The sequence below is a fragment of the Chlorocebus sabaeus genome, chromosome 4 (genome assembly GCF_047675955.1).
Source record: "Chlorocebus sabaeus isolate Y175 chromosome 4, mChlSab1.0.hap1, whole genome shotgun sequence".
Taxonomy (NCBI): domain Eukaryota; kingdom Metazoa; phylum Chordata; class Mammalia; order Primates; family Cercopithecidae; genus Chlorocebus; species Chlorocebus sabaeus.
In genome coordinates this window covers 92829656-92856095 of record NC_132907.1, presented here as the reverse complement: position 1 = coordinate 92856095, position 26440 = coordinate 92829656, and the positions used below count along the sequence as shown (strand labels likewise).

Genomic DNA, 26440 nt, shown 5'->3' with positions numbered 1-26440 from the left:
TGGGCTCTCACAGCTCCCGGAGACCCTGGTGGACGGGGACAGTGTCCACGTGGGGTGGGGAGGCAGGCTTGCCTGAGACGTTCTGGGGCTTGGATGGTGCCAGCCAGGAGCCTGGGAAGATATTCATCAGCTCGGGGAACGTAATGTCAACACCCTTGCCTTCGTGTCTGTACCTGAGTTAACATTTCACCCTGTTTTCTTGAGAATTACGCCTGTAAATGACATTTACTTTGCTTGTTATGAAATGCACAGAACATTCAACTTTATTTTCAGGGGTTAATAGAGGTTTCTGCAAACTATGCTAGTTATCAAAATAAAGGGCAAAAAGAATGGAGAAAATGCATAAATGCGGCACCGAGTAAATTTCACTGCCCTGCATTTATATGCATGATGCTCCCTTCCTCTCGCTTTGACTGAATTTTTTTTTCCTAAAGGAAAGAACACAGGCTTCGGAGGCCCACCTCTGAGCTGGGGCTCTAGCCCCGACCCAGACTTCCTGTTGCAAGCACGGAGGGGCTTTCAGGTCTCCGAGCCTGTTCCTACCTGTGGTGCGAGGGTCCTAGTGCCCCCCTCTGTGAGACTCAGATGGGGTCAAGGCTGCCCCCGCTTGGTGCTTGTCGCTCCCTGCCCTCACTGAGCCCCAACACCCAGGCAGAGCTCAGTCAGCGACAACACCCACACCGGACGGGCTTTTCTGAGCACAGTCATTCCTCACAGTTGTAGCCTCCCCCCACCCCCACCCCCACCCCCCACCCCCACCCCCACCCCACCCCCACCCCCACCCCCACCCCCACCCCCACCCCCAGAGAAGACAGTCCAGAGGAAGCAAGGATGGCGACGCAGGATGGGAGCCCACCCAACCCAGGGGCCCGTGTCTGGAGAGAAAGGGCCTCCTCCACATCCGTGTGGCAGAGCAGGCCTGGAGGCAGGCGGGGGTTCTGCTAGCTGACAGAGACCGAGAAGCCTCGGGACTCCCTGGAGCCCTCGGTTGGCCCAAGTTAGGGCTGCCAACGCCACAGCTTTCCACTGTAAGCACCAGAGCCGGGCAAGTGGCCCCGAGTGCCTGGACCCGCCCTCAGCCCCTGCACCTGTGCCCGTCCTGCCGGCTTCATCCTGCCTGGCTCACTTCCTGCTGCGGCTGAGGCCTCCCCGCCCTCAGCCCCTGCACTTGTGCCCGTCCTGCCGGCTTCATCCTGCCTGGCTCACTTCCTGCTGCGGCTGAGGCCTCCCCGCCCTCAGCCCCTGCACCTGTGCCCGTCCTGCCGGCTTCATCCTGCCTGGCTCACTTCCTGCTGCGGCTGAGGCCTCCCTGCAACTCACCTGCGCCTGCCCGAGACCTGGACCCCTCCCCACCCTCTCGAAGACAACTCCAGGTGTGCAGGGACACTCAGCGTCATGCGTCGGCCTGGGCAGCAGGCAGGGCCACCCTGTGCTGGAGGCCTCAGGGACTCCTGGCTGCTCTGTGGCTAAGCTGATGTTCGCGCCACCCCAGCCTGCCTCCAGGTGTTGCTGGAACGGCTCATTCCTCCCCTTCCCTGAGCTGCATGTTCCCACACCACGTGGCAAGCAAACGTCTAGAGGGCCTCAGTGACAACATCCACGCCAGGCCCTGGTGGCTCCGCCCCATGTGGCGTCTACAGGGAGCAGCCGAGGGACTGAGGCACCAACCGTGCTGCTCAGTTGCATTTGGGCTTGAGGCTCCGCAGCCCAGTGTGGAGGGCCCGTGAGAGGCAGGGCCGTACTGGGTTGTGCCTCCTTCAAGAGTGAGGCAGCAACTCTCACCAACGTCGCTCAGGGCCCGTGCGTCTCCTTCCTCTTTCACAAGGAAAAAGGCTTTGCTGAGAGCTAGGCACCAGGGCTACACGGAGCAGGCCCAGGCGTGGCAGGAGGGGCTCACCGTCCTTGGCCACGTCCCCGATGGGCACGCTGTGCTTCTGCGCCATGTACCCCAGGAAGGAGAAGACGACGAACCCAGAGGAGAAGCTCGTCAGAGAGTTGATGGAGGTGGTGACTATCGCGTCCCTGGAAGAACAAGACAAGCCGTCTCAGGAACCAGCTGAGCTGCAGCAGCTGCAATTTTCCAGTCATTATTCTTAATTTACTGTGTCTGGGGAAGGGGGCGGGAGGTCTTTGGAGGGGCCGCTTTTCCCAGTGAGCACGGCCTTAGCAGCCTGGCAGAGCTGTCCTTGGACCATCTTGGCCCCCTGGCTGAGCTGCTCGAGGCTCAGCCGTCAAGGCTCAGGGTGGGCAGAACAGACGACTGCCCCTGTGCCCCGCAAGTCCTGCTGTGGGCGCCTCACCCAGGGCAGAGCTTCCAGAACCTCCAGGAGCACACACCTCCCGGGGACCTTGCTAAGATGCAGATCCTGACTGGGGTGGTCTCATGGGGTCTCAGGGCCTGTGTTTCCTGTAAACTCCCAAGGGTGCTGGTGCTGCGGGCCTGGGGGCCCCACTCTGAGGGCTGAGAAACCAGAGGGCTGGAGGCAAGCAAGGGAGGAACAGGGAGGGTCCTGGGGTCGCACAGAGCACCAGCGTCCTCCTCCTGGGTTCCTGTGTGGCCCATTGCCGGGGTGGAAGGACCCCACACACTTCATCTGCAGAGCACCTGGACCCAGGTGGACGCAGGTGGGCTGCAGGCAGGGGCTGCCTCGGGACCTGCCCTCCAGCACCCACTCTCGGTGGAGCCTGTCTGTGGTCTCTCTGGCCATTCTGCTGCACACACTGTCCTTGTATTTTTACTGTGTTTCTATCCGCATGATGTAGAAGAAAGTAAGCACAAGTCCATAAAGGTCAAAGAAAGCAGGTCCCAGATAAAATTCTGTTTCTGTTTTTAGGAGGATTTGGGGTCCAGCACGGGGCTTCAGGTGCCTGCTGGTAACACAGGGTGCACATGGGATGGGGGGGGCACACTCAGGGAGTTGTGAAGCTGGACCCTGAGCGAGGGAGGACAGAGACCCCGCTGGGGCTGGTGTGAGGGAGGAGGGTGTGTCCTTGTGCCGGGAGGGGCTGGCCTTGCTGCTCGGGGTCCTCAGTGGGGAATCTGGCCGCAGGTCAAACCTTGGCAGGTCCCTCCCAGGAGGCGACACACCCACGTGCTTCAGTGCCTTCTTTAAAGTTGAAATCAAAATCGTGTTGGTGGCTCCCTCACTGTCACTTCTGTCTGAAAGGCCACGCAGCTCCCACGCTTGCGGGTTCAGTTGATCCGCCATGTCCTCATCCAGGAACGCACTATTTCTGGAGGTCAGCGACCCCTCCCCAGTATCAATGAGGCCCCTGCCTAGCCCTGCTAGGGGCTCACCTGTAGCAGTTGTTGGTGAACTTGTTGTAGCTGGAGAAGGCGATCAGGACCCCAAACCCCACGCCCAGGGAGAAGCACACCTGGGTGGCCGCGTCGATCCAAACCTGCAGAGCCAGAGGGCAGTGAGAGGCTGTCCCAGGAGAACGCAGGACCCGAGCACCCTCCCCATCCCAGCCCCATGCTGAGGCCTCTAAACTCAACACCATCCTCAAGAGGCAAATGGCAGCAGCGCGACTGGTGTAAAACGCAGCCTCAGGAAGTGAACCCTCCCGGGTCAGCAGCCTGGAAGAGCCTGAGAAGCAGGGCGTTGTCTGTGTTCATTGATCTGGGATTCCCCATGGAGTGTCAGGGCAGCGATTCCACAGAACCAGAGATGCCCTGCTCCATAGCCCTCAGAACAGCACGGACCCATCCACACAGGACAACTACAGCGTCCTAAAAACCCTCAGAACAGCACAGACCCATCCACACAGGACAACTGCAGTGTCCTAAAAACCCTCAGAACAGCACAGACCCATCCACACAGGACAACTACAGCATCCTAAAAATCCTCAGACCAGCACAGACGCATCCACATGCTGCATGATGGCGGCACCCTGACAGCTCTCGGAAAGTCATGAACTTATCCACACACGACATGCCGACGGCGTCCTGATAACCCTCAGAACAGCATGGACTCATCCACACTCACACCAGCCCTAGCGGGGTCTCCATCCTCCCTTGATCAGGGTCCGGCTTCACAACCCCCTGAGTGTGTCCCCCTGTCCCATGCATGCCCTGCTGCACGATGGCAGTGCTCCGAAACCCTCAGAACAGCATCAACTCATCCACACGCTGCATGATGGTGGTGCCCTGATAACCCTCAGAACATCATGGATCATCCACACGCTGGATGACGGCGGCTTCCTGATAACCCTCAGAACATCATGGATCATCCACACGCTGGATGATGGCGGCTTCCTGATAACCCTCAGAAAGGCATGGACTCATCCACATCCATATCCATACTACATGATGATGGTGTCCTGATTGGACGCACACCAGCAATACCTGCTTTGTATTTTTGCCAAAACACGAGCAGTACAGGTGCACAGCGGCACCTGGGCATGGCCAGGAACCCACCTGCAGCTTAGATGCTGACGCTGTGCCTGCCCAACTTGGTGGATGGAACCCATGACTCTGGATGTGAAAGGAAAGGTGGGTGGGTCCATGTTTGGACCATTGTGTATTTTAAAAAGTCAGCCACAACCTGCTAAGGTGAGGGCACTGCGGAGATCATTCAGTGACTCACATGCCCACCTTGCCCCTGCCTGGGCCTCAGATGGGGGAGAAGGAGCAGCCAAACCACCTCGGAGGCATTTGAGGGACTAGTCAGTCAGGGCTGTTCCTGCAAGTCCATGAAGCCCATGGTACAGGCCTGTGAGCCAGGATGCTGAGACAGAGGCACCAGATGCTCCTGCTGGGGAGGTCAGGTGGGTCTTAGGGCATCCCAGGTCCCAGGTCAAGCTTGCCTGAGCTTGACTGAACAAGGGAACTAGGTGCTGCAGAGGGGGCGGGGCCCTCTGTCCATCGGGCAGCATGTCATAGCCTCAAGGCCACCCCAGGTCCTGGGACAGTGGGTTTGGGGGCAGATGGCCAGGCCCTGCAGTCAGGGCTGTGCAGGTGGCCAGTGTCTCAGCATGAGGGGAGGAGCCAAGCCGAGAGTGGCTGGGTGGGCAGTGGGTGGAGAGGCTCATACCTTGATGTGACTCCCATGCTGGTCATCAGTCACCTGCCTGGCCAGGTGACTGTGGCTGGATTAGGTGTCACAGGGGAGCACCTGCCTCCTCCTCACCCTGAGCTGTGTGGGCAGCTCAGGCCTCTGCCCAGTGCCACCCCAGAGCCAGTGCCCACGGCTGCCTCCCTGGGCCTCACCTCATGCACTTACACTCCAGGACCTAGAATTGTCTTTTCCTTCCATTTCTTTCCTGATTTCTCTTCACTATACATCAATCCATCATCTAGTATCTATCAATCACTCATCCATCTATCGGTCATCTATCACTGTCATCTATCAATCCATCACCAGTCTATCATCTATCTGTCATCTCTATAATCTATGAACCATATATCATCTATGAATATATGAAGTACATGCATGTGTACATATCTATCGCCATCCATCCTGTTGTATATCCATCCTATCTACCTACCTATCATCCATCCATCCACCCATCCATCATCCATCCATCCACCCATCCATCATCCATCCATCCATGCTATCCAGCTACCTACCTATCATTCATCCATACACCCATCCGTCCATCATCCACCAATCCACCCATCATCCATCCACCCATTCACTCATCCATCATCCATCCACCCACCCATCCATCATCCATCCATTATCCATCCACTCATCTACCCATCATCCATCCATCCATCCACCCATCCATCATCCATCCACCCACCCATCCATCATCCATCCATTATCCATCCACTCATCTACCCATCATCCATCCATTCATCCATCATCCATCCATCCACCCACCCACCCACCCATCCATCATCCATCCATCCACGCTATCCAGCTACCTACTTATTCATCCATCCATCCATCCATCATCCATCATCCATCCACCCATTCACTCATCCATCCATCCATCCATCCACCCATCCATCATCCATCCACCCATTCACTCATCCATCCATCCATCCATCCACCCACCCATCATCCATCCATCCACGCTATCCAGCTACCTACTTATTCATCCATACACCCATCCGTCCATCATCCACCAATCCACCCATCATCCATCCATCCATCCACCCATCCATCATCCATCCATCCACGCTATCCAGCTACCTACTTATTCATCCATACACCCATCCGTCCATCATCCACCAATCCACCCATCAGCCATCCATCCATCCACCCATCCATCCATCCATCCACCCATCCATCATCCATCCACCCATTCACTCATCCATCCATCCATCCATCCATCCACCCATCCATCATCCATCCACCCATTCACTCATTCATCCATCCATCCATCCACCCATCCATCATCCATCCACCCATTCACTCATCCATCCATCCATCCATCCACCCATCCATCATCCATCCACCCATTCACTCATTCATCCATCCATCCATCCACCCACCCATCCATCATCCATCCACCCATTCACTCATTCATCCATCCATCCATCCATCCACCCATCCATCATCCATCCACCCATTCACTCATCCATCCATCCATCCATCCACCCATCCATCATCCATCCACCCATTCACTCATTCATCCATCCATCCATCCATCCATCCACCCATCCATCATCCACCCACCCATTCACTCATCCATCCATCCATCCACCCACCCACCCATCCATCATCCATCCATCCATTCACTCATCCATCCATCATCCATCCATCCATTCACTCATCCATCCATCCATCCATCCACCCACCCATCCATCATCCATCCATCCATGCTATCCAGCTACCTACTTATCATTCATCCATACACCCATCCGTCCATCATCCACCAATCCACCCATCATCCATCAATCCATCCACCCATCCATCATCCATCAATCCATTCATCCACCCATCCCTCATCCATCCATTATCCATCCATCCATCCTATCCAGCTACCTACCTACCATTCATCCACTTATTCACCCATCCATCATCCATCCATTCTATCCACCTACTTACCTATCAGTCATCCATTCATACATCCTATCTATCCATTTTATCCACCTACTTAACTGTCATCCATACATCCATCCTATCCACCCACCTACCTACCCATCCATCCATCCATCCATCCGTCCATCCGTCCATCCGTCCATCTGTCCATCTGTCCATCCACCCGTCCATCCATGCATCCATCCACTCTATCCACCTACCTGCCTATCATCCATCCATCCATCCATCCATCCAGCCAGCCAGCCAGCCAGCCAGTCTTCCATCCACCCATCCATCCATCCAATCTATTCACTCTCTCCACCTAATTTTTGACATCTCATCTGTGTAATTTGTTCTCCAATGGACATCTTTTCACATACACTGGTGTTTGTTTTGCCTCCTTATGGGGCTGCCTATTCTTCCTGGCTGAAGCATTAGGCGCTACATTGTACTTGTGGTGTTTTTGTTTGATTCTGTAACGTGTCCTGCTCCTGCAAATACACCCCTTGGCTTCACTTTGGCCTTTCTGGGGTCCTGACACACTGCTGGTTTCATGGTTTGTCCGGCTCCAGCTCTGCACTTGTGGGTCCCTGGCCACGACTGATTTTGCTGTCCTGGTTGTCCTCCTCTCTCTTCTGTGGCTCCCGTGGACCACATGCCTGCTGCACCCATGGCTCCTGTCTCCACAGGGGCTTCCCCTTCAGTGCTGCAGACACACTTCCACCCCCACCCCCACCCAGCTGCTTTGCAGGCTCATAGGTGCCATGTCCAGGTTCCTTCTCCCACTGCACCTGTCAGCTGCTGCCTCCCTGGGGCTTCCTGGGAGGCTTGCAGCCATGCCTGCCTATCCTGTCTCCCTTCCTTCCCACTTCTACCTTGGGTTTACACTTGCCTCATGACCCCTAGACCTGGCTCCGCCGGCCCACCCACATAGGGCAGCACCTCTCAACCGCCTCCTGCCTCACACTCCAGCTGAGATGGCCCTACTCCTCTTGCTGCATCGTCCTCTCACAGCAAAATGGACGCCCCTGGTGACTTTGGGTCTTGCCACCTCCTCCACCTAGTCCACCTGATTTCCAACAATGCCCCAAGTGAGCTGCCATTTTTGTCATGCCAGCCTTCCACCAATGGCTGCTTCTGTTTCTGGGCCTGTTTGTCAGAAATGGTGCAGCCCCTTCTCCTCCCTTTCTTGACAAGGGACCCATCCCCCATGGCCCAGCCAAGTCTTCTCTATCCAGGAGGCCTTCTCGAAACATTTTAACCCCAAATTATTTCTTCTTTTGCTGACCAAATCTGCAGTCTGACTCTAGATGGACTTTTTGATATAATTTGATTTAGATGACTCATACTGTATCATGGGTACTTGAGATTTGGCTTCCTGAGGAAAGAACCCTGGTTTCCGCAACTCTGATACATCTCAGCCCTGGCAGGCAATGAATATGGAGACCTGGGAACATCAGAGCCCCTGTGGACTGTGAAGCAGTGAGAGGGTTGTACTCACAGATGCCTCGCAGAGCCGGTAGAAGTCGACGCTCAGGTACGCTCTGATGCCGTCTATAGCTCCAGGGAGGGTGACCCCACGCAGGAGCAGGGCAGTGAGGACCACGTATGGCATGGTGGCTGTGATCCATACCACCTACAGGAGAGGACAGTGTCACCAGGCTGCACAGGTGGGCCCTCGGTGGGAGCACACACCGGCACATGGGCACTAGGTTGCCCTGACAGCTTGCCCTCTGACTGGGAGGCCCAGTTCCCAAACATCTCCTGGGACGCCAGCTCAGCAAATGCTCATTGGAGTGAGAAGGTCAAACACTTTCTGTCTTGCACACCCTCCCCAGGGATGGAATGGGAAGAACAGCTTGGCAGGGAAAGCACATTCCTTTTCTGCATTCGGTCCGCCAGAGTAGCTGGGAGTGGCTGATGGGGGTTTTCTGATGCGTGGGATGTGAGTGGATTGACACTGGTGAATGGCACTGTGGGACGATGAAAGGCAGCTCTGGGCTGTGTCCCTGCAGGAGGCTCCCATGGCTGGTGCCATACTACACACACTATTCCAAGGGAGGGGCATACCTTGGTTAAAACTGGTTTTAAAAAAAAGTATTTATTTTATTTATTTATTTATTTTTGAGATGGAGTTTCACTCTTTTTGCCCAGGCTGGAGTGCAATGGCATGATCTCGGCTCACTGCAACCTCCGCCTCCTGGGTTCAAGCAATTCTCCTGCCTCAGCCTCTCATGTAGCTGGGATTACAGGCACGTGCTACCACACCCGGCTAATTTTGTACTTTTAGTAGAGACAGGGTTTCATCATGTTGGCCAGGCTAGTCTTGAACTCCTGACCTCAGGTGATCTGCCCGCCTCAGCCTCCCAAAGTATTTTTATCAACCAAAAAAACCACGTTGTGTGTGCCCTCCTGCCAGAAACACTGCCGTGGGTGCTTCCCTCCTGAGGCCCTTCCCCAAACACAGCCACATATGGACCCAAAACCCGACGGTGCCCTGTGTCCACCCAGCCCAGCCACAGCCATGTGTCCACCTCCCCCCACCCAGCCACAGCCATGTGTCTACCCAAGCCAACCCAGCACAGCCACAGGTGTACCCCCAACCATGGCCACATGTACACTCCCAACCTGATCATGGCCATATGTGTCCCCCAAACTCAACCATGGCCACGTGTCCACCCCAACCTGGCCATGGCCACATTTGTAGCATAAAACCCAACTGAGGCCACATGTGCACCTCCTGGCCAGCCACGGCCACATGTCCACTTGGTGGCCCCATGTCTACAGGCCCAGTTGGTGACCCCGAGCCTCACCTTCCCCGAGGTCTTCACACCCTTCCAGAGGCTGAAGTAGAGCAGCACGATGACCAGCACCAGGCAGGCTGTGAGCTGCCACCGTGGAGGCCCCAGGTCGTCGATGCCATGGCTCTGGTGGAGGTGCAGCACGCCACGCCTGCAGAGGGGAGTCAGCGGGGGCCTCTGTGGGTGGCTGTCAACCCACCTGGAACTGGATGGCTGAGCTTGCCCAGGGACCGGCCCTCCCCATCTCAGCAGGGCAGAGGGCATCCAGCCTGATGGACAAGAGATGCCCTCCAGGGAGGTCTGGCCCACAGGCCCTGGCAGAGGTGTCAGGGCTGCCCTTGAAACCCGCGGAGCACATGGGAGGCCCAGGAAGCCCCGCCTCACCCTCTGCCCTTGGCACCTCTGCTCATTGGAGCTGGGGAGAGAAAGGGCACCTTGGGTCTTTGAAGAAAAGGAGCCACAGAAACCAAAAGAAAGTTGCTAAGCAATGCTGGGTACCCACTGCTGCCCACAGGACAGCCCCAGGGTCCCTCTCCAGGGATGAGGCTGGGCAAACTCTAGCAGTAATACCAGGCACACAGGCTCCAGCCAGCACTGTTTTCTGAGGGGACGGCTCACGACACCTGCTCACAGCCCCTGCTGCTACGAGGATTCCATGAGGAACAGGTTTAGTGGATGACTCTGCTCCAGCAGGAATCACTCGCAGTTCCACTGTTTTTTGCAGGATCCCTCACAAAGGGCAGAACAGAGGGTGAGGGATGGAGCTGACCATCGGCCGTGCTCCTTGCTCCAGGCACAGACCCTGGGCCCCCTTTCTGTGGGAACTCATTCCATCCCGGTGACACTCTCTGCGGGAGAATGTGCAGCGGGCTGCGTCACCATTGCAGATGGTGACTTGAGGCCAAGGCGACTGTAACAGCCGTGCCGCTGCCACCGTAGAGTCAGGGGCTGCGACACCAAGGAGCCGCGTTATGACAGGAGCTCGCACTGCCCAGTTTGCTTCTGTTGTGGGTCCACTGAGGTCCCCGGGAGATAACACCGGACACCCAAGGGGGAGCCTGGCCGACTGCAGCCTCGGGGAGCTTTCCACCAGCTGCGAGGCATACAGGGCCATGTCCCAGGAATTCGGCTCTTCAAACTCCAGAATCATACCAGACACCCTGGCTGCTGCCAACAGGGAAGGCCCCAGGAGCCCTGAAAGGGCTGGACAGTGCTTCCGTCCTATCCTGGAGGGCGACCAGGCACAGGCCCCAGGTTGGCCGGGTGGACAGATGGCTGCACCACTGAAACCGTCACCACCATTCTCTGCTCTTCTCCAAGGACAAGCCGCTCAGTCAGGAGGCTGTCTGTCACCCACACTGTGCAGGGGAGGTCGCCTGAGCCGGTGGAGGTCATGCCTGCCCTTCCTGGGGCAGTGGAGACTCCCAGGGCCTTCTTCTCATTCCGGCCACACACCAGGCTCTGCCCCTGCTGGCCGAGTCCCCGTCGCTCTGCTCCCCCAGCAAAGCCTTACCACGGACAGCCTCTGAGGCCTCACAGCAACTTCATGCAGCCCAGACCACTCCTCACTCACTGCCCATGGTGTCACTGACCCCAGCATGCCACCCGCCCGCGCCTTGGCAGCCTCGGTGCCTCGCACACACACGTGCATGAATTACACACCCAGACCAAACAGCACACCCTCTCCCCTTTCCCATGTGCCTGGAGAAAAGGCAAACTCAACCAATGCTCCTACGTGGCACAGGCTCTCCTGAACCTGAGGCGGAGGCCCAGGGAAAGTGCGCTGCCACTCTCGGGGTCTTCTCACAAGGTTGCGTCCACAGCATGCACAGCTGGCTCAGCATCAAACATGAAAGCAACTTCAGAAGCAGCACCTCAACACACTGGGTCGAGCCCCTTCTCGAGATTAGAAAGTCACTGTGCTTTGAGGTTATTTGAAATCCCACAGACAATTTAGAGAACTGGACACTCCTGAGTGCTGTCAACCTGAGAAGAGGGGTCCCCACAGCTAACCACAGCATGGGAATCAGCCATGCCAGGAGCCGGGGAAAGCTGTGTGGCTCCCAGCACGTCCATGCTTCTGAGGGCAGGGTGGGCGAGACAATCAAAGGACGTCCGGGAAGGGGCATGGGGCTCACATGCAGGCATTTCATAAGCCATAAATAGTTGGGAGGACCAGAAAAGCGCTGGCCCAAGGATGTTCACTGGGAGTGGAAAAGGCACGGCACCTCCCAATTTCTGCTGGGCTCTTTATCCTGGTGAATTCGTGGCCATGATTCTTCAATTGGGTGACAGTGGAGCCACTGGTGGTGATCCAGGCATGCTCGGGCCTCCCACGCATCATTGTGATGACCTCACAGTAGCCCTCTGACCCCGTTTTACCAAGAGGGAGCCAAGGCAGTGAGGGGGTGAAACAAGCTTCCAAAGGATAAAATTGTGCCAAAACACATTAACCTCCCATTAGAACAAATCTAACACTCTCTAAATAAGGACAACAACAACTATGTACCCATTACTATAAAACTCACCAAGTCTAGCATCTAATAAAAAATTACTAGACATGACCAGAAGCAAGAAATGTGATCTACAACCGGAGGAAAATCAGTCAACAGCTACTTCACATGATATACAAAAATTAAACCAAAATGGATAAAAGAGTCAAATATAAAGGCTAAAACCATAAAACTCTTGGAAGAGAACATAGGGTAAATTTTCATGATCTTGGACTTAGCAATGGTTTCTTAGATATGACACAAAAGATGAATTGGACTTCATCAAAATCTAAAACTTTTGTGCATTGAAGGATGCTATCAACAGAGTGAAAAAGAAAACTACAGAAGGAGAGAAAGTATTTGCAAATCATCTATTAATCTGATAAGAGAATAATATCTAAAATATGTAAAGAACTCCTAAAACTCAACAACAACAAAAAAAACTGACAGCCCAATTCAAAAATGGGCAAAGGACTTGAATAGACATTGCTCCAAAGAAGGTATACAAATGGCCAATAAACACATGAAGAGATGCCCAATAGTCACTAATCATTATGGAAATAGAAATCAAAAACACAGTGAGAGACCACTTCACACCCATTAGGATGGCTATTATCAAAATAAACAAGCAGAAAGTTCTAAGTGTTGTCAAGGATGTGGGGAAATTGGAACCCTTGTTCTGATTTGCATCCACAGTGGGAAACAGTGTGGTGGTTCCTCAAAAAATTAAACACAGAATCATCACATGGCTCCGGCAATTCAACTTCTGGGTATCCACTTGAAAGCAGTGAAAGCAGGTACTCAATACTGAAGTTCACAGCAGCATGTTTTCACAGTAGCCAAAAGGTGGAAGTAACCCAAATGTCCATCAAGAGATAAATAGATCTGGCCAGGTGTGGTGGTTCACATTTGTAATCGCAGTGCTCTGGGAGGCTGAGGCGGGAGGATTACTTGAGCCCAGGAGTTTAAGACAGGCCTGGGCAACATGGCAAGACCTCACTTTATACAAAATTTTTAAAAATTAGCTGGATGTGGTGTCACATACCTGTAGTCCCAGCTACTTGGGAGTCTGAGGCAGGAGGATTGCTTGAGCCCAGAAGGTCAAGGCTGCAGTGAGCAGTGATCATACCACTGCACACTCCAGCCTGGACAACAGAGTGAGATCCTGTCTCTGAAAAGGAAAAAGATAAATGGATAAACAAAACATGATATATCCATACGATGGAATTGGAATATTATTTGGCCTTAAAAAGGAATGAAATTCTGGTTCTGAAATTCTTCAATAAACCTTGAAGACATATGCTAAGTAAAATAAGCCAGTCACAAAAAAATAAGTGATTCTACTCAGAGGAGGGACCTAGAGTAGACAAATTCACAGAGATGGAAAGTAGAATGGTAGCTGCCAGGGGCTGTGGTGAGGGAGGATGGGGACTTAGTGTTTAATGGGGACAAAATTTCAGCTTTGGAGAAGGGGAAAGTTCCAATGGATGATGGTCATGGTTGCACAACATGTGAATGTACCTAATGCCACTGAACTGTGCACTTAAAAATGGCTAAGATGGTAAGCAATGCTATGTATAGTTTATCACAATAACCCCTCAAGAAGGCAAAATATTTTTGTATAAAGTCCAAGCTGAATCACGGCCAGCAAGTCTACACTACAAGAAATGTTAAAGGAAATGCTTTAGATGGAAGGAAGATGGTCTTAAATGGAAACCCTGATCTACATACAGGATCGGACAGCACTAAAGATGGTGACTATGCGGGTAAATATAAAAATATATTTTAAGAAATTCTTTTCTGTGTTAGATTTGTTTAAAATGTGAATGCTTAAAGCAGAAATAGCAGCAAGGTGTCATGGAGTTGATACATACTGTAGAAATAAAATCTATGGCGACAATTGGACAAAGGATGTGAGGGAAACAGAAGTCTACTGTTGTAGGCCCTTCTGTTCTGTGACACAGTATCTCGTCACTTGAAGACAGACTGTGATAAGTTAAACATCAATGTTGTAAATCCTATAAAATCCATGAAAAAATGAAAACAGAAAGCTATAGTTTATTAGCTAATAATGTTGATAAAATGAAAGCCTAAAAAATTAATTCAAAACAGGGAATAAACAGAGGAAACAAGAAACAAAGAAGAGATGGGGCAAAAAATTAGCACAATGAAAGACTTAAAGCCAGCCATGCTGACAATTATTGAATGGAAACTCTAATTTAAAAACAGAGATTGCCATATTGGATAAAAAGCACAACCAACTCGATGGTGTCTACAATAAATCCATTTTATATATAATGCCCATATAGTTTAAAAATAAAAGGCTGGAAAAGATAATACCACACAAACAGCAATCATAAGAAAGTTGGGGTGGCCATATTACTGTCAGACAAAGTAGACTTCAGAATCAGAAATCTAACCTGCAAGGATAGTTCAAATGGTAAAGCGGTCAATTCAAAGACTAATAATAATAAACATGTATGCACTTCATAGCAGAGTTTCAAAATACATGAATGAAGCAAATACTGATAGAAGTGAAAAGAAATAGACAAATTTACAATTATAGTTGAGATTTCAGTACCCCTTTCTCAGTAACTGATAGAACAAGTAGACAGAAAACCAATAAGGATGTAGAAAACCTGAACAACACAATGACCTAACATGACCTCTCTGACATTTATGCAACTCTCCAACCAGACAGCAGAATACATATTCTTTCTAGGTGCACATGGAACATTCACCAATGTAAACCATCTAGTAGGTCATAAACAAGTCTCAATATATTTTAAAATATTAAAGATGTATAAGCATATCATCTTGCCAAAATAGAATTAAATTAGAAATCAATAACAAAAATATCTAGCAAACCTCCATATATTTCAAATTAAACAACAAACTTCTAAAAATGCCCCATTAGTCAAATAGAAATCAAAAGAAGGATTAGGGAATACTTTGAACTGAATGAAATGAAAACACAGCATATCAAACTTTGCAGGATGCAGCTAATGCAGTCCCTTTGAGGCAAATTAATAGCTTTAATTTATAACTTTATAATTTATATTAGGCACTGTTGATAAGTATTTATAGAAGTGGGGAAACTGTAAACTGGTCAGAGTTATGTGGTGCTACGTTGGGGTTTTGAAATGAAAACACAGCATATCAAATTTGTGGGATGCAGCTAATCAGTAATCTCCAGGATCCTACAGGGAAGGGTTCCTTTCATTTCTCTGCAGGAACCATTTCTGCCACCTCCCTCTGGTGGGTGGGCTGCTGCCCAAGAAAGAAGTTGCAATGCAGGAAGGCTGGCTGGGACCCCTGGGGGCCAGGGGGCCAGCAACTCCCAAGGATACGTTTCATTTGCCAACCCTGAGGAACACTGGGTGCAGGAGCCAGCACCGCACATGGCATTTGTGGCATGTGGAGGAAGTGCTGTCAGTGGGGTAGCTCAGCAGCCTTTTCTGACTTAGGGCCCAGAAGACACGGCCAGCGTCTCACCCAGGCCTCACGGTTACTTCCTGAGGACCTGTAGTAAAAACGCACGATAAAGCCCTTTCAGATCTGCTAACATCTTAGTTGTCAAATTTATGATGCATCATGTTTGGTACATTGTGTAGGAAACTCAGTCCCTTTTGCGGTTACTGACAAAGTCAGGCATACCCATTATCTAGGACAAAGAGCCACACCACCATGCATCACAACCACTCTGGCCTTTGTGGCCTTTCACGGTGGGACATCCACTCCCTAACTACATGCGCTAGCAGGAACCTGACATCCTTTGTCCAGTGATCTGCTTTATAAAGCAGGTTTGAAATCCAGAAAACCCCCAGCAGACCTGAGCACGTTACGACTGTCCCCCTTGCTTCCCAAGAGTCACTGGGGCCTGTTTCAGGGGAACCTGAGTCCCACTGTTGGGAAAATCACCTTTGGAAGGCGTGGGAGGAGCACCAAGTGCCTCAGTGCCCTGGGTCATTAATCATTTGTGAATTGATCTTAAACCTTCTCCAACTCCCCACGTCTGCTCTTGGGCTGCCGCCAGCTAGAGTATACCACGTGCCAGTGTGGACAGGGCTTCCGAGTGAAGGACTGGGCATCTTTCCATTTCCTTCCTTCCTTCCAGACTGAGAACTTCCAAATAGACTTCACTAGTCTGATTATTTAAAATAATAACACATGTTCTTTCCTTCTAGCATTCTTAACAACGGATCACTGGACTAATCATTACACTAAATTTTCCTCTCCGATTTTCTTACCTGAACATCACTTAGGTGAGTCAACATTTCCCACACTGCCCAAACAAAAGGAAAGCAGTCCCCATGTGGCGGTACTTGGCAGCTTTAACAGGGCATTGGGTACTGGGAACTCTCAGGCTCTCGCCTCGGTGGCGCCTCTGCGGCCTCCGCCCCTGGCTCTGTGCGCCCCCCGCTCTCTCCTGCTGGCCCCTCTCTTTGATCACACGCTAACCCTGAGATCTGGCCACACAGCAAGGGCACATGCAGCCCGGGCCTGGGGTGTCTGTGGGGTGTTTAATTAGGGAAATGTAGGTGTGAACAGGCCATCCACACGCAATGGGAATTTTCTCCCTCAAGAATGTTAAAATCTACTTGGACAAACGGTGTGACTGCGTTATTTGGACGATTTCATCATTTCCTGCTTGCCTGTCACCACGAGAGTCCTGTCAGACGCTCCCACGACCTTGCCTGAGGCTGTGCTTCCTATGGCGATGCTCAGGTGTCTTCAGGCAAACCAACCGGGACTCATCCCGGGTGCATCTTCTCTCCCGCCTGCCCACTTCTGAAACCAGCCCTCCTCCCATGAACGCCTTCCTGGCGCCCCGGCCTGGACTCTCTCCTTCTGACGGAAACAGTGGATGTAGTGAGAATCGCACGAACGTCCTCTCCCCCTCTCCTCCTCTCCGAAATGGCGGCTGAGTTTAAGAGTCCGCCTGTCAGAATGCGACCCAGCACGAGGCCCCAGGCCCAGCTGGAGGGGGCAGGGGAATGTGGATGGCACCTGCCAGGTTCAGATTCCGGGAGGGGTCCAGGGGAAACAGGGGACCCATGGGGGGCAGTCACAGCCCTTCTAGGCTGGGCCAGGCCACGTGATGATGAGAGAGGGCCAGCAGGAGCTGGCACGGGGCCCAAAAAGACTTCATTGCAGACATCGGGGTCCGGGAAAGCAGGTGCTGCAGGTGGATGGTGAGGGGCAGACCTGGCTGGGGTGGACAGTGAGGGATGGGCCTAGATGGGGTGGACTGTGTGGGTTGGGGCTGGCCGGGGTGGACGGTGAGGGTCGGGCCTGGCCGGGGTGGACGGTGAGGGTCGGGCCTGGCCGGGGTGGACGGTGAGAGGTGGGCCTGGCTAGGGAGGACTGTGCAGGTCAGGCCTGGCTGGCGCAAACAGAGAAGGAGGCAGAGACCCAGGAGGCTGCTGGACATGGGACTCACCAGCGTGGGAGGTGGAAGGAGGCCCAGAGACAGAAATAAAGCCGTGCATATAAACAACAAAAAAAGTCTCACGAAAAGTGGACGGCTTGAGCACCCTGGAGACAGGCGCTGCCTACTGAAGCCATAGACTTCTTGCACAGTGAAGTCCAGAAAGGTATCTTTTCTGGAGAGGGCAAGGGCCCAAGTGAGGCAGTTTGGCCCCAGGCTATGCACAGAGGAAGGGCAGGGAGGAAGGGAACCCAGACACCGGGCTGACTCACTCCAGAGACGCCGCTGCAGCTCCCAGAGACCGGAGCTTGCCAACCTTCCGCACAGGGCTGCTGTGTTCCCCACCAGCCCCCTCCCACCCCGAGCCGCTGCTGGGAGCAGGATCGCAGCCAGCGGAGCTCCTCAGTGCCCCATCCCTGCTGAGGGCTTGCCTTGTAGGAGCTTTGCTGAGTCCCTGGAGACCATCACAATGATTCAGAAATGTGCCCCTCCACAGCACTAAAGGGATGGAGTGCAGGAACAGGTTCCCCCTCCCCACACCCTGGGAGTCAGCAAGGGCTGGTGGCCAACCAAGGAGCGACCATGGGGACCCAGCTGCACCATCTCTCCCATTCCCGAGGACCTGACTCCCACTTACTCGAAGTACTCGGCAGCAGGTGTGGTCCCAAAAGTGTCGTTGAGGCCCAGGCCATTGCCACCGGAGTCGCCAGAGTGGGCATCCGAGCAGTTGGGGCTGTTCCAGGAGTTGTTGCAGTGAATCCAGGGGAGCTCCGTGGTGAAGGAGGAGAAGAGGTAGTGCAGTGCCCAGGCGATGATAACGTTGTAGAAGAAGCCGACATACAGCGAGATGAGGATGACCGTGAAGCCCACACCTAGCAGGAAGGGGGTGGCCGTGGAGCCCACGTGGGTGGAGCACAGAGCCACCATCAGCAACACGTCCCTTCCGCCTCCCCTCACAGGAGACATTACCCTGAGCACAGACCCTGAGGACTTTGAGGGTGTCTCTGAGGGACATCCAGGGCCAGCAAGGTCACCCAGAGCTATGGTGAGTATCCAGGGCCACCCTGATGCACCCAGAGACCCCCAGGGACACCAAGGCCACCCCCAGCCACACATGGTCATCCATCCCCACCACAACCACTCAGGATCCATCAGGGTCATCCAGGATCATTGAGGCCATCTAGGGGCTACTCTGGGTGATCCAGGGCAACCCAACCCATGGTTAACCAGGGCTGTCAGGTCCATGTAAAACCATCAGAATCATCCACAACCACCCAGAAGCACCCAGGGCTACCTAGGGAACCTATGCAAATAGGGCCATCAAAGATTGTCTAGGGTTACCCAGGAACACCCAGTGTCTCCCAGAACCATCAAGACTACCAATAGTCACTAAGGGACACCTGGGGTCCTTGATAGACATCCACAGCCACCCACAGCCACCAGGCTCATTCAGGACTATGGAGGGCACCCAGGACCACACATAATCAGCCAGGCTAATCCAAGGCCACTTTGAGTCACAAAGGGCCATCCACGGCCATCCACGGCCATCCACAGCCATCCATGGCCATCCACAGCCATCTCCATTCATCCACAACTAGCCACGGTCATCTATAGCCATCCACAACCATTCATGGCCATCCATGACCATCCACATCCATCCACAGCCATCCACAGCCATCCACAACCATCCATCCATCCATAGCCATCCACAGTCATCCATGGCCATCCACAACCACCCACATCCACCCCTGGCCATCCACGATAATCCACTGCCATTCACAACCATCCACAGCCATCTACAGATATCCACAACTATCCACAGTCATCCATAGCCATCCACAACCATTCATGGCCATCCATGGCCATCCACATCCATCCACAGCCATCCACAACCATCCATCCATCCACAACCATCCACAACCATCCACAGCCAACCACAACCATCCACATCCATTTGTAGCCATCCAGTCATCCATGGCCATCCAAAACCACCCACATCCACCCCAGCCATCCACAACAATCCACTGCCATTCACAACCATCCACAGCCATCTACAGACATCCATAGACATCCACAGCCATCTGCATTTACCCACAACTATCTATGGCCACCTATGGCCATCCACAGCCATCCATGGCCATCCAGAGCCATCCATAGCCATCAATGGCCATCGGTAGCCATCTATAGCTGCTCATGTCTCTCCCACAAGACTACTCAGAAGAGTCATCTGGGCTTATTTACAGCCATGTGGAGCCATCTAAGGTCACACTACCCATGCGTGACCATCCAGGGTTTCCTAGAAACACCCAGGGCCACATAAGACCACCCAGGGCAAGTAAGATCATCCAGGGCTTTCTTGGGCCACCCAGAGTCTTGCATGACTATCAAGGACTACTCAGAGCCATGTTTGACCTTCCAAGGCCTCCCAGGGCCATGCAAGACCATCAAGGACCAGTCAGGGCCATCCATAGCCATCTAATGCCATTCAGGGTCTTTTAGAGTGTCCTTTCCAGGATCACAGACCTGGAATTTGGGATCCATCCTTAATGGGGGCTTCTGGCAAACTGGAACAGAACTCAGTGGTCAGCTGTCTTTGGAGCAGTATCAGCCTGACTGGTGGGCAGATGGGCCTAGTGGTCAGATGGCTTCCTCCTTGTTCACTGCTGGATGGGCACCGTCACGTTCTTGCTACTAGGGTTCACTTTACTAAGCTCCAGGAAGAATTTTTTTCATTTCCACATTTCTTCTCAGTTTGCTGACATGATTAGTTTGGGTACAACTTTGATTTACTTTGTTAAAACCCAGTAGGCACCATGCCCTGTCTTGCCTGCTCATGGCCAGGGTAGGAGCATACCTTCAAGGTGACTTTTGCAGGAAGTGGCCTGGGTTGCTTTTTATGGTCTCAATCCTTAGGAGAAGCTGTTCTCATGCTCAGGGCACCTCAGTAAAGTTCTCTTCCTATCCTGAAAGCAAAGAGAAGGCTCAAAACTTTGTTTTAAACAGATCCAGGATCAGGAGTGCATGTAATCCTTCTTGGAAAGCATGCTCTGTGGTGGTGATGATGAAAGTCAAGCTGTTGCTGTTGGAAGGCCTTCTCCCACGTGGATCTGGTCCACATTAAATAATTCTGTATTACAGTCGGTCATGGATTGCCTTTGGAAGGCCTTCTCCCACGTGGATCTGGTCCACATTAAATAATTCTGTATTACAGTCGGTCATGGATTGCCTTTGGAAGGCCTTCTCCCACACGGCTCCAGTCCATATTAAATAATTCTATATTACCATCTGTCACGGAGTCCCTTAAGAGAGAGGCTGGGTTGTGATCTACAGTGAACTCACCCAGGCAGCCACGTTGGGAGCCACGCTTTGGGAAGCCACACTGTTTCCAGAGAGCACTGTGGAGGGTTTTCCATGGTGGTGACTGACAGCGGGTGCCCAATTTGAAAATTTTTCAAGGTTAAAACTTTCTGTACCAAGTCCTTAGCTTGAAACCCTGGGAAGTCTTTGATCAACACCAGAGTGGATCCCAATCCAGAGTCTGAAGGAAGGACTGACTGTGCCCTGGGTCCTTCCAGAGCCACCGCTGTTGTTTCCTGCCCTGCACCACAGATCGGCAGGGCTGCCGTGGGATCATGACGTCACCATGGCCACCGTGCATGACATCACCATTGGCCACGCTGGCTGATACGGCTCCCAGAGCAAATGGGTCTGCTGTGATCCATGGGACAGTGCAGCCCCCACACCAGAGTCCCCGTTACCAAGAGGACTCCTCCTGGATGCTTCCCTGGGCACCTGGGTGAGGAAACGGCTCCCTTGAAAGGTGGTGGCCAGTGCCAGTACTGGCCAGTCATTTGGTTGCTCCAAGCCCTGCCCTTTGGGAAGGCAGAGCCCCTGACCTGGGTCACTGACGTGTAGCCCCTCACCAACTAGCCAACTTCACCATGAGCTCCTCAAGCTCACCGAAGGCCCAAACACACGAAACCCACTACCCTGTTTGCTACAGAACCTTCTAGTGGCCTCTGCTCATGACATCACTGTGGGCTCTAGATGAAGCTTCACCTGACACATTTCTTAAACACCATTTAGTGACATGGGAGGCTGTCTCTCCAAGAAGGTGGCAGGCAAAGTCCCTGCTTGCGTTTCCAGGGAAAACGTTCACGAGAACGTGAAGCCTCCCTTCCCTCCTGTCTGACTCCCAGGAAGCTCAGCGCTAAGCGTGAATTTCAAGCATAGCTCTTAAGGTCTATTTCCTTAAATTTATTTTTGCTTTGTACCTTTTTTTTATATTAACCTTGTGTGTAGTTTGTTTTGTGTTTGAGAAATCACACTAAAATATGATTGACTATAAAACATTTTATATTCAATACAATTGAATGGTGGGGTTTCCAGGGCGTCTGTAAAATGGGGTTGCCCTTGGCAATGAAACTGAAACCTGACAAACAGAAGCCGGCTGAGGCTCCTGCCTGCAAATGGTGCTTCGCCCACCAGAGCATGGCCACCCTGCACCATCCCTGAACACCAGTGCACCCCAGGGCACCCAGGAGAGCTGGCTTCAGGAGAGGGTGTTGTCAACGCATGCATGGATCCCGCTGGAGGAAGCCTCTGCTGGAGCAGCCCCGCCACACCTCACAGGAGGCATCAGCAGGTCTTCGGAGGAAAGATGGGACAGGGCCAGGTGTGGTGGCTCACGCCTGTAATCCTAGCACTTTGGGAGGCCAAGGCAGGCGGATCACGAAGTCAGGTGATTGAGACCATCCTGGCTAACATGATAAAATGCTGTCTCTACTAAAAGTACAAAAAATTAGCTGGGCGTGGTGGTACGCACCTGTAGCCCAAGCTACTCAGGAGGCTGAGGCAGGAGAATCCCTTGAACCCGGGACGCGGAGGTTACAGTGAGCCAAGATCACGCCATTGCACTCTAGCCTGGCAACAGAGCAAAACTCTGTCTCACCAAAAAAAAAAAAAAAAAAAAAATAGTCGGGAGAGGACGCCTCTCTGTGTCAGTCTGGGTGTCTTTAGTATGTGCTTGTTGTGTGTGCATGTACCAGAGAGACAGAGAGAAGAAGACAGAACAGGAGAGACACAGAGAGGAAAGGAGGGAGAGAGACAGAAACAGACACAGGGAGAGGGAAAGAGAGAGCGAGGGGAAGGGAGGAGAGGGAGAGTTTTAAAGACCCACCTCTCAGGACCCTGGGGTGTACCGTGGGGCCTGAAGGCCCCAGAGGCCCCTCTGGCTGTGGTGCCCACCCCAAGCTGCCCTGGCGAGACTATGGGAAACACGGGTGAGTCATGGCCTCTGAACAGCCGGGCCTCACCATGAACTCCACCCTCTGGCTTTCGAGTTATGAGCAGGAAGCAGCTCGCAGGTCTGCTGGAGGGGAAGGGCCAGGGACAACTAGGCTCCCTGGAGAGCTGGGCTTCGTTTTCCCATGGAATTGCCACCTGCTCAGGGCTGGATGGCCTTTCAGCTCCATAATGATTGTTTTGGGCACTTTAGCTGGTGTCTTAATTTACCATGTGGCACTTCTATTCGATGAGACATGAAAATGCATGCATTTTATTAACTAGATTTTTAAAAAGGACAAAGGAAAGAGAAGGAACAGTATCAGGGCATGGGAAGCACGGTGCACATCTAATTTCATGGGCACTGTCAATCTTCTCTAAACTGGCATCCTGCAGTTGACGGGCAGGCAGAACGAACGGGACGCTGGCACTGGGACCTGCAGCGTTACTGAGATTCAACAACTCAAGGTGTCTCGTCTCTAAAAAGAAGTCCAGCTTTCTTGCACCAATTCGTCTATCCCTTTGTGGGTCGAACACTTCACTTTCTGTGATTTGCAATTTTCCTTCCTCACCAGGACTAGGTGGGTGTGAACAAGCTCTTCCCGAGATCTGCCCACGGGGCCACGAGCCTTCCTTCCTGTGGCCACACTTTGCAGCCCACCTCTGGGACTAGTGTTCAGAACAAAGCTGGCGTGGGATGCGGGATTGTGGGCACAGGGGCTGTGACACGGAGGAGACGACTGCCCAGCTTCCCCCGGCTGCGCATTGCGGGGAACGCAATGAGATGCCTGCATCCGCCGGCTGCATTTCTTCAGAACAAGGTGCCACTGCTCACGCTGACAGAAGTCAGAGGTTCTCTACTAGCCCAAGTCAAGTTGGTGCTCAGAAATTCTCAGAAATCACTTCTTGGCATTTTATGGACTGCATCATGAAGACCCACACCAGCAGCTTTGTTGGTGAACATCCTTTCCATGTGACAGACAGAAGGAAATAAGCTCTTATCCGCGGACCCACAGGTCCTGCCCTCCTCACCTGAATCCTGCATGTGAAGAGGTGATTTAACTTGCTCCAACACCAGGCTCACTGGCAGGAGTGGGGCACGGGGCTGTGCCATGTAAGACACTTGTGACAGGCTCCAGGGTGGCTCTTGAAAATCCAGCAAAGCACAGTTTGATGTCGTTGCAGCCTGTGCCAGAGCATGATGTCATCTTTCCTCAGTTTCCCCACCCCAATGGGCCGGCACCATCTCTGACTCAGCATCCCAAGGCTCTGAGCACTCAGATGCTCCCCAACACAGACCACGCTGCAAGCTCAGTGTCGCTTACAACTGCAGGCTCAGAGGCAGCATCTCCTCCCTGAAACATGCCCATGCCACTGGCCAGGGCCAGGAAGGACACAGGTAACGTGTGTGTGTCTTGAACTGTTAGCCTGGGTTCACTGCACCTCCCGATTTGACACCTGTCTGTCTGTAAGGACACGCCTGGGTCTTCCCTTAGCTGCTGCATTCCTCTACTGGGGACCTGACGATGGGGACGGAGGCATGTTCTGAGCAATCCTTGTTCGGTTTGACTTGGACCTGCAGATCCCGCCAAGGGGTCGTCTGGCACCGGTGCGTGCCCAAGGCATCTGTCTCTCACTCTGAAGATGTGTGTGGGGTGGGAGTGGGGAGGGAGGCCCCTTTTTGTAGCTCCATTTCAGTGCAGTTCAGTGAATATGGAGCCTAGGAAGAAATGACTGAAGTCGTAAGATTCACTAAGTAGCCCATTAAGAATGCAAGAGTCTCGTGTCTGGGAAGAACCATCACACCTGTGTCCAGTCTCAGCATTTCCACGGCTGCGAGAGTGACTTCTCCTCCTGGAGCCTGACCTCAGCAGCTCCCTCTCCTAAGGGAGGTCAGCGGCTCGCCTCCGAAGGCCCAGCCCTGACCCACTGGTAAAGCGTCCTGGGGCTGTGCTGGGCTCGGTTGTCTTCTAAACACACAGCTTTTCCGGAACTTCTACGAGTATCCAGAGGCTGACCTTCTAGTAGTCATTTTCTTAATGCCAATTGTCTGAGTGGTGCCTCTGAGTAAACGCCTGAATCCTCCCTGAACCACCAGCTCCTGAGAGGTGGCTCTGGCCCACTGGGCAAGCGTGACCTGCGTGCATGGACTGGGGAGTCAGAAACATCTGGGATCAAATCCCACTCTGCTCTGATGGCAACACCAGGGGGAACGACCCCAGCCCTCTGGTCCTCAGCATCTGCATCTCCAACACAGAGACATGGTGTGTGCCCTTCCCAGGGTCGCATGAGGATGGAGTCAGAAATGCCAGGAGAGGGCCTGGTGCTGGGCAGACCACCTGCACTCAACACGAGGTGCGTCTACTTCATGGTGCCAGAGCAGGACACCAGCAGCCAGAAAGGTTCAGTGACTGCTAGATGGATCAATAGCTAATAGATAGGTGGATAGGTCTATAGGTGGATGGATGGATGGATCCGTACATAGATGAACGGATGGATGGATGGATGGAACAATGGATAACAGATGGATGAATGGATAGATCAATAGATAGAAGATGGATGGATGGAGGGATCCATAGATAGATGAATGGATGAATGAATGGATGGATGGATGGATAGATGGATCGATAGGTAGATGGATGGATCAATAGATAATGGATGGATGGATGGATGAATGGATAGGTGGATGAATGGATTGATAGGTGGATGGATCAACAGATAATAGATGGATGGATGGGTAGATGATAGACAGGTGAATAGATGATTGATAGATAATAGATAGACAGAGTTGTGGGTTGTGTCCCTCCCCCAAGTTCATCTGTTGAAGTTCTAACCCCCCAAACCTCAGAATGTGACTTTATTTAGAGACAAGGTCTTTACAAAGGTGATCAAGTTAAAGTGAGGTCATTAGGGTGCCCTTAATCCAACAGGATTTGTGACCTCATAAAAAGGGGGAATTTGGTTACAGAGACATGCATAGAAACAAGCAGTACGAAGAGGCACAGGGAGAAGACAGTCTCTGAGCCAAGGAGAGAGGCTAGAACAGATGCTTCCTCACAGCCTCAGAAGAAATCAACCCTGCTGACACTTTGATCTTGGACTTCCAGCCTCCAGAGCTGTGAGACAATAAACGTGTGCCTTTTAAGCCTCCCAGTTTGTGTCATTTGTTACAGCAGCCACAGGAAATGGATACAGATAGATGATGATAGATGGATGGATTAGGTAGATAGGTAGATAGATGGGTGAATGATTGATATAAAGATCAACAATAAAGATAGATATAGATAAATAATGGATAGATAGATAACAGATGATTGATGGATGGACGAATGGATGATGGATAGATGGCAGATCCACAGATAGACATGTGTTTTATCTTAACTACATTTTAACATCTTGACAAAGTAATAACACAAATGAACTGCAAGACCCTCACCTAGAGCAAGGGAATTAACTATC

The 26440-nt window shown here is 52.5% G+C and overlaps 1 protein-coding gene across 1 annotated transcript in view; it reads right to left on the bottom strand.

The window, feature by feature from the left end:
- The window catches only part of SLC6A3 (solute carrier family 6 member 3), a 50557-nt gene that overhangs the window by 19838 nt on the left and 4279 nt on the right, over positions 1 to 26440 (bottom strand). Inside the window, exons 4-8 of the mRNA XM_007961143.3 lie at positions 18336 to 18570; positions 9788 to 9926; positions 8476 to 8610; positions 3299 to 3402; positions 1898 to 2022 (exon numbers count right to left, since the gene is read on the bottom strand). Coding sequence (XP_007959334.1) covers positions 1898 to 2022; positions 3299 to 3402; positions 8476 to 8610; positions 9788 to 9926; positions 18336 to 18570 — 738 coding nt within the window. The remainder of the gene's footprint in view (positions 1 to 1897; positions 2023 to 3298; positions 3403 to 8475; positions 8611 to 9787; positions 9927 to 18335; positions 18571 to 26440) is intronic.